We start from the raw sequence: 9,320 nt of genomic DNA on the forward strand, positions 1-9,320 counted from the left end.
AATTTGTTTTCCCTTATATGTAATCTGATTCCTTTCTCTTGTGGCTTTTAATATTCTCTCCTTATTCTGTATGTTAGGCATTTTCAGTATAATGTGGCTTGGTGTGGATCTGTTGTGATTTTGTACGTTTGGCATCCTATAAGCCTCTTGAATTTGGTTTTCCAATTCATTCTTTATGTTTGGAAAATTTTCTGATATTATTTCATTGAATAGATTGCTCATTCCTTTGGTCTGAAACTCTATTCCTTCCTCTATCCTAATAACTCTTAAATTTGTTCTATTTATGTTATCCCATATTTCTTGAATGTTCTGCTCATGATTTCTTATCATTCTCACTGTGTTGTCTACATTGTTTTCAAGATTATATATTTTGTCTTCATTGTCTGAGGTTCTATCTTCCAAGTGGTCTAATCTGTTGGTGATGCTTTCAATTGAGCTTTTAATTTGGTTTATTGTTTCTTTCATTTCAAGGATTTCTGTTTTTTTTAAGTACCTGTATCTCCCTAAGGTGATCTTTTGCTTCCTGTATTTGTTTATGTAGCTCTTTGTCAAAATGATCTTTTGCTGCCTGCGTTTGCTCTCTTATATCATCCTTTAATTCACAGAGTATTTTAATCGTGTACATCCTGAATTCCTTCTCTGTCGTTTCTTTTGCTGTGCTGGCCATGGATTCTAATAATATGGTATCTTGATATGTTTGGGGCACTTTCTTCCTTTGTCTTTTCATATTGCTTGTGTGTCTTCCCTTCTAGCACTGTGGATCTGAGGTATTACCATTTTTAACCCTATAGGTTTATAGTGCCCCTGTTGGGATCCAATACCTCTCCTTTGAGGTGAAGGACAATGTTATCAGATCCAAATATAAACAGTATTCACACTGAAAATAAATGTTTGTGATTAAGACATTTGCAGTTTCATCACAATATACAGAAATGGTGAATTCAATTATTATCTACAATATACTCAGTAGGTTTGTAAAAGGGTTTACAGTTTCTGATGGTGGACAAAGAACTGAAGGTGAGGAGAAGGATGATATGCTGAGGAGGTAGGAGGTGAGGATATAGTTATTATATCTTAGGAAGTGTGAAAGAGAAATCTAAAGAAGAATATTAGTAGAAGGAGAAGGGAGAGGAAGTAATTTTGGGTACACAAGTAAGTGGGATGACAGTAGAGTACACAAAACAAACACACATATATATTAAGAAAAATTAAAAATGTTAAAATATTAGAAATTGGTGGGATAAAAGAAAATACATATATATTCAACACAGCTGCAATATCTTATTCAGACGCCCCAGTCCTCAAAATCCTACTTCATGCAACGTACTTGGTTTCACATATGTTGGAGATGTGAGGGCAGAAGAACAGGGGAGGGGGTGGAGGAAAAAAAATCTTGAAGGAAGAAACTAGATTGTTTTGGCCAGAAATCCGAATCTTTCCTGCTTCCCTTCTCATCCAATAGGTTGGGTCATCTGTTGTTAGCTGGTACCTCTGCCCTTGGGGTGGTGAAATTAACCAGGGTGTCACTGTGCCAGGTAGTGGCTGCTGGGGAAACAGGGGAATTAGAACCTGGGTATCTGACTGGCTGGAGTTCCAAACTGGGTGTTGCCCCCCACTGAAGAGAGTGATGAAGGTGGCCATGCTGCTTTCAGCAGTGGGCTGTCGAATTGTGTGGGGGGAGCCGACCAATGATGTTGGAGGATGAGTTCAGAGACAAGCTCGTGCAGTGTGTGGCTGTGGGCTTACTTCAGAGTCTATGTGAAGTTCTTGGGTTCAGGCAGGCCACTGCGTGCAGTATCTCCACTGTTGCAGAGCCCCAAGATGGCAGCGACTGGGGGAGCCCCCGATGGGGGTCCACACAGGAGTGGCGACTGGAGTTCCTGCCATGTGGGAAGTGCCAGATGTCCTGCGTGGGAGTGGCTTCGGTGATTTCTGCTGGGGTGGGTGGCTAATAGTTCTGTACAGGTGTTGATGGTGCCCATGAGGGTACCCAATCGTCCTGCGTGGGCAAGAAGTTGAGAGACCTACTCTCAAATACACCCATTTAAATAGAATAATGTGCAGCTGTTGGAGTGAAAAAAAAGGTAGCTCTAGATGTATGGATACAGAAGCTGTGATGACAAACAAAATTCAGGGTGTAAACATTAAAAATGTACCTCTAGCCAGGCATGGTAGCACACGCCTGGAATCCCAGTGACCTGGGAGGCTGAGGTAGGAGGATCATGAGTTCAAAGCCAGCCTTGGCAACTTAGTGAGGCCCTAAACAACTCAACAAGACCCTGTCTCTAAAAAATTATAAAAAAGGGCTAGGGACGTGGTTCAGTGGGGAAATACCCCTGGGTTCAATCCCTGGTAACAAAAAGAAAAAAGAAAAAGAAAATGCACCTCTAAATAGGTATTAGTATATGCATAGTGGGGAAAAAACTGCCAAAATTCACACTACACTGATTGCATTGGTTACCCAATAGCAAGATGAGATTAGAGGAGACATTTCTACATTTAGATTTTAATATTGACTAAACTCTTACGAGGAGTGTTATTACTTATATAATCAGGAAAAAAAGATAAGACAATTCTATGATATTGATAATAGTCAAGAATGGAGAGAGGGTTATTATCTTCAGGAGTGGGCAAATTTCAAAAGGTGCAAACCAGGTCTGTATGTGGAATTTGCACATTCAGGCAGGGAGAAGTGTTGCATGCCATGTTGACTCACAATAGTGCCTCAGTAACCCCTAATAATTAAGATTGGAATAATAGAATAGATACAGTTTGTTTTTTTCTCCAGTTCACCACAGTCTAGGTACTTATTGCCTGTCCCAACCAGCACGGCCAAACTATCAGGTTCCAGCAAGGGGCTGTGGGAGATTGGAAGAGATAGTCAATACACGCAGATCTTGAAGATAAAGCTGGGGTCCAATGGAATGATGCTCTCTGATGGAGAAGCAGGTCTAAAGAATTACACCAGCAATCTTTATTATATATGTCTCTAAATCAGATTAAAGATTATGCAGGCATTATTCTTTGTATTCATGAAAGTTACAGAGTTAGCAACAGTATGCAGTTGTTTCCTCAGTTACATTCTACAGTTGCAATGTGCAATGTTAGGAGAATTATGCAGCTCTCAAGAAAGTTCATTGTTTAAAGTTACTAATTCGAGAGTAGATTCAGGAGCAGCCGAACTGGTAAAATGTTGTTATCTTAGCAAGGAAGTTCCTTCATTCCCAGGAGCTGCTGTGCCTGAGATTAAGGTCGAAGCTGATAAGACTCTAGCATGGAGGACATCTCCATTAGCAACTGGGCAGCCTATGCCTTTGCACAAAAACTTTCCCAGTCACCAAGTATGCCACAGCCATGAAGTCATAAGGGACCCCAGTCTCAGACACTGGTCTCCCAGTCACTGTCACCACTCTCCACAATTGCCCAAAGCTCACAAAACAGGTTTTGTGCTATGAGGTTATCGCAATGTAAGGTCATTTAATATTCCTGCTTATTGCTCCCAGATAATCAGTTCTCTCCTGTTCCTTTTCCAACATCTTCTCAGTCCTTTTTCAAAAAGTGGACACAAGAGGGCAGCAGGTCCACATAGAAGGAGAGCACTCAGGCATTATAATCATAAAAAGCAAAACGGTAATGCCTTCATAAAAATATCACCAAAAGTTTAGAGAGTTCAGCATCTTGCTCTAAATGTGTGTGCAACCACATTTGATATTCTGTTAGAAAAGATAAACAATGGGTGGAAAAGAGTCATGCTGGTGAGAGGAGCTAATGTGTTTCTTTCTCTTCCAGATACTGGCCAATAAAAGGTGAGATAGAACAGAGAGCCATCTAGGTAGAACCTAAGAATTAATCCCAATGCAAATTCTTGCACCAGGATGGAAGGTGAATCATTCTTCAATGCAACTATGGTTAACAGCACCCTGGTAAATCACCAGCCTTTGGAGCGCCATGAACTATGGGAAGTTGTTACTATCGCAGCTGTGACTGCTGTGGTCAGCCTAGTCACCATCGTGGGCAACGTCTTGGTCATTATCTCCTTCAAAATCAACAGTCAGCTCAAGACAGTTAACAATTACTACCTGCTGAGCCTAGCCTGTGCAGATCTCATCATTGGGGTCTTCTCCATGAACCTCTATACCACCTACATCCTCATGGGACGCTGGGCTCTTGGGAGTCTGGCTTGTGACCTTTGGCTTGCACTGGACTATGTGGCCAGCAATGCTTCTGTCATGAACCTTCTGGTGATCAGTTTTGACCGTTACTTTTCCATCACAAGACCCCTGACATACCGGGCCAAGCGTACCCCAAAGAGGGCTGGCATCATGATTGGCTTGGCCTGGCTGATCTCCTTCATCCTCTGGGCCCCAGCCATTCTCTGCTGGCAGTACTTGGTTGGGAAGCGGACAGTACCACCAGATGAGTGCCAGATCCAGTTCCTCTCTGAGCCCACCATCACTTTTGGCACGGCCATTGCTGCCTTCTACATCCCTGTTTCTGTCATGACTATCCTCTACTGCCGAATCTACCGGGAAACAGAGAAGCGAACCAAGGACCTGGCTGACCTCCAGGGTTCTGACTCTGTGGCTGAAGCCGGGAAGAGAAAGCCAGCTCACAGGGCTCTGCTCAGGTCCTGCCTTACCTGCCCTCAACCTACTCTGGCACAGAGGGAAAGGAACCAGGCCTCCTGGTCATCCTCTCGCAGGAGCACCTCCACCACTGAAAAGCCATCCCAAGCCACTGACCCAACCACCGACTGGACCAAAGCTGAGCAGCTCACTACCTGCAGCAGCTACCCCTCCTCAGAGGATGAGGACAAGCCCACCACTGACCCTGTCTTCCAAGTGGTCTACAAGAGTCAGGAGAAGGAAAGCCCAAAGGAAGAATTCAGTGCTGGAGAAACAAAGGAGACTTTTGTGAAAGCTCAAACTGAAAAAAATGACTGTGACACCCCAAAATACTTCCTGTCTCCAGCAGCTGCTAATAAACTCAAGAGTCAAAAATGTGTGGCCTATAAGTTCCGATTGGTGGTAAAAGCTGATGGGACCCAAGAGGCCAACAATGGCTGTCGCAAGGTGAAAATCATGCCCTGCTCCTTCCCAATGTCCAAGGACCCTTCAGCGAAAGGCCTTGATCCCAACCTCAGCCATCAAATGACCAAAAGAAAGAGAATGGTCCTTGTCAAAGAGAGGAAAGCTGCCCAGACCTTGAGTGCCATTCTCCTGGCCTTCATCATCACATGGACCCCTTATAACATAATGGTCCTGGTGTCCACCTTCTGTGACAAGTGTGTCCCTGTCACCCTGTGGCACTTGGGCTATTGGTTGTGCTATGTCAATAGCACCGTCAACCCCATCTGCTACGCCCTCTGCAACAGAACCTTCAGGAAGACCTTTAAGATGCTGCTTCTCTGCCGATGGAAAAAGAAAAAAATTGAAGAGAAATTGTACTGGCAGGGGAACAGCAAGCTACCCTGAAGAGTTCACATCTCCCGCAAAAGAATAATGACCATGTCTTGTTTATGTGTTTTTAAAATGTCATCTGTCATTTAGAGTCCCTGAATAGTGTTCTAAATTGCCAAAAGAAAGGTGTTACAGGAGGTAATTGCTGCGGATACTAAAAGATTCTTGCCTATCACCACTAGAGTTTACCAATGAGGTAGACAGAACCGTGACCTTTCACTGGAAGCACACTCAGGTCACAAGGAACAATGACCTATAGAAACATTTATCTAGTTTTCTGTGGGGCACAGCAGGAACCAGATGGAAACCCTCCCTTGTGGAAACCTGTCATAGAGTTTTGTGCAATATTTGTCTACGAAGTTGTCTTGTACCGGTAAGAATCAGGAGAATGTCAGTATCATCTATTAAGAAGAATGATATTCAACTGACTTCTAAGAATGTCTTCTTCATAAACTGATCAGTATTTATTATGCAGCTGTTACGTGGTCTGTATTGTGTTATGTTTTCCTGCCCCTACATCTGAAGGAAGCTATTGATCTTCCCTGTCATGACCATGTCAATTCCTGTGCCCACTCAAACCACGCTGATCTCCACGGAACCATTGTTCCTCTTAGAATCTGGGTCCAGAAAGATACTGGGACCTGTAAATACCCAGTGCTTTAGAGGGGCACCTATTCTGCAAATAAAGACAATTTAGTCTCTACAGTCAGTTATTTTCATTTTTACCCGTGGGATTCTTTTAGATAAAACCAAAAATATATATTGTGTATTCTATTTTGTGCCCATATGAAGCTATTTACTTGTGCTATGTTCGTAGGAGGACTAGTAGTATAACAGCCTTCATTGGTAAAGATCTTCTCCAGGATATTTAATCATGGTTCTTTTATACTGTTTTACCAGAGCTTGCTTTATAATTTCTTCACAAGACAAAACTGAAGCAAAATGGAAAAATAGATTCGGTTTCACTTCGGGCTTTTGAATTTCTCTAGGAGCCCTTTGGAAAGTCCCCAGTTTCCCTCATGCAGACCCCTAGATCACACTCAGGCACAGGCAGGTCACTGTGCTGCCTCCAGGCAGAAGTGCTATGTAGGGCACACAGAAGAGAAAAGCTTTATTTTTCTAAAGGTCCTTCAAACAGGGATGCAGAAATTATTTACTTATTCATTCCTTGCCAAATACAGTCAAAGATGAGAAGCCCAGAAAAGCCCAACTGAGGTTCATCGGAGCCAACTTAAAAACAAAATTTTCAGCTAGAGGGGTGTTGCTCTGTAGTAGAGCACTTGCCTAGCATGTGGGAGCATTTGTCTAGAGTTAAGCTCCATCAGCAAAACAAAACAAAAAAGTGAAACCTTCATCTTTAAAAACAGGTCATAGTAATGCATAAAAATAAAAGTTACACACATTAGAGGATTGGGATCATTAAAAACCAATTTAACTGAAATTTCTATATTTAAACAAACTGAATCTAAGATGCTTCTTTGAAGCTTCTGAAAATAAAATAATGTACAAGAAATTGAAACTATGAAATAGATCATAAAATTAATGAAAGATCCACAAAGAAATCAGCACAGTGGTGCACAAAGAGTTCAGAGATGAGGCACTCCCATCAGAAGCCCAGTCTTCAACAGGTTGACTATATCTGCTGCTGTGAGTGAAAAGCTCCAGACTTCATTTGACTTAATGTAGGCTAGCTTTTTTTCCAACTTCATTTGCTAAGAAAATGGAAAAAAGAGCCCCTTTAGTTGTTCTGGGAGTTAGTTATATACTTGAGTACAAGGAGAGCTTCCACCTACCCCTGAAGAGTAATCCTCTAGCCAAGGAGGCTTCAAGGTGGGAGACTCTCTCACGAGGACAAGGCTGGTCCACCCAGGCCTTTCTTCCAGCCCTGTAGGGACTTGACCCTGGGATGAAACATCTTGGAAGCACCATAGCTGCTGAGGCTTTGTGAAGGGCAGGTTAAGACCTGCCAAGAATCTAGTGGAGAATATTAATTAATTGGCTCAGTTCTTCAGAACAGAGGCTCCCAGGCCTACATGATATCAACAGAGTGAGACTTCATAAGCAAACCTACTCCACCAACTCTAGATAAACGGTTGATTCTTTCCATTTAAGGATTTGGTTCCTGACAAAAATGAAAATCACTCCATGAGAATAGCAGTTTAAGCCCATATTGGGCATTCATTGTTCATAGTAGAGAGATAAGCCAATTCAAACAAAAGAATGCAGAACTGGATCAGGGATGGGGTGCTGTATTCCTTCTTTATCCTTGGCTTTGGAAGGCCCCAGTTTTGCAGAATATCCATGCCCCTTGATATAGACAAAAAAAAAAAAAAAAATGCCCCAAACTACTAAGGAAAACTAGACTTCTCTAGAGTAGGTCCTTGAGTGGAGTCCCCAGAATGAACAGATCCAACTGTAAACAAAAGGGACTGGGTGCATGTGTGAATGGGGCTTGAGCTGACTTTAATCTTAGGCCTTCTATGCCCCCAGTCTCCCAAGCTCTGCCTACGGTAAATACAGCTCTGACGGTCTGCTGAATGCTGTTTTGTTGCTAACAATGTGATTTGTTTCTCTTCAGCTATGAATTTGATGGCCTGTCATGGAATCTTTGTTTTCTGTACAACTTTTGGTTAAACAAAGCATTTAGTCAATATTCCTGGCCTCTGCTTTGCTCCTTTGGTGAATGTCCTTTGAGGTGATGTTGGCTTTTTGTAATTGTGAAATCTGCACCTAAACCTCTGCATTGGAATATCCAGTTGTCTTCTGTAAATACTGGAACTACAGCAAAACATTTGTATTGTCCTAATACTATTCTGGATATTAAAGAAATGTAATCACACAATGGTCCAGTGCTAAGTGTTTAAATAAGAAGTCATCATGTTAGATCCATCCATGTTAGGGTCCACACCTTTGTATGCCCACACCTTTATAGAAAAGAAGGAGTATGAGTGTCTAATATGGATGTGTGTCTCTCTTGCTACCTGTTGTGATTCCCAGTTTGTTTCTCCAAGTTACCAATGACCAATTAAGAGTAAATAATGATGATGAGAGGTCTGTAACTAAAACACTTCCTGTCCCTCCACAAGGGAGGTGGGCAGACCTTGCATGATGGCCCTTTATCTGGTAAAGTAGATATGGAACAGCCATGTTTCCTGTTCAGTCAGATCATTATAAGTGATACTAAGTGATACTAATTTCCATCTGCCTCATGTTACTTCACCAGTAAAGTTCAAGATTACATAAACTCTCAGCCAAGAAAAGCCCAGGTTGAGAGTGGGAGGGAGAAGCAAAATAAATGTGTCATGGAAGAAACCAGAAACACATTTTTTTAAAAACAAACTTTTTTGAAATAATTTTGAGCTTGCAAAAGAGCTGTAAAAATAATACAAATAACTCTTACATTCCTCACCTACATTATGCACTTAACATTTTGCCACATTTGTGTGTGCATTCTCTCCATGTGTGTACATATTTGCATGCACATCTTTTTCCTCAACCATTTGAGAGTAAATTCAGACATTATGTCCATTTACCTCTAAATTTCTTAAGAACAAGGTTATTTCACAGGCCAAATGCAGTGGCATACACCTGTAATTCCAACTACTCAGAAGGCTGAGGCAGGAGGATCACAAATCTGAAACCAGCCTGGACAATTTAGAAGATCCTGTCTCAAAAATAAAATTTAAAAAGGGCTGATGATGTAGCTCTGTGGTAGAGTGCTTGCCAAGCTTGAGCAAGGCCCTGGGTTCAATGACTAGTACCACAGAAGAAAAAAAAAAAAAGGTAGGGGGGAGAAAAAGAAAGAAAGGCTATTCCACAATACAAATATGAAAATCAGAAACTTTGACTTTGCTACAGTAC

At 41.9% G+C, this 9,320-nt stretch overlaps 1 protein-coding gene across 1 annotated transcript; it reads left to right on the forward strand.

Annotated features, from left to right (window-relative positions):
• The first annotated feature begins 3,172 nt into the window (after positions 1-3,172).
• Positions 3,173-7,800, forward strand: Chrm5 (cholinergic receptor muscarinic 5). Its single transcript, XM_015480252.2, has one exon. The coding sequence runs from the start codon at positions 3,876-3,878 to the stop codon at positions 5,472-5,474; it is 1,599 nt and encodes a 532-aa protein (XP_015335738.1). The 5' UTR covers positions 3,173-3,875; the 3' UTR covers positions 5,475-7,800.
• Positions 7,801-9,320: the final 1,520 nt, after the last annotated feature.

The sequence above is a fragment of the Marmota marmota genome, unplaced genomic scaffold (assembly GCF_001458135.2).
Source record: "Marmota marmota marmota unplaced genomic scaffold, marMar, whole genome shotgun sequence".
NCBI lineage: Eukaryota > Metazoa > Chordata > Mammalia > Rodentia > Sciuridae > Marmota > Marmota marmota.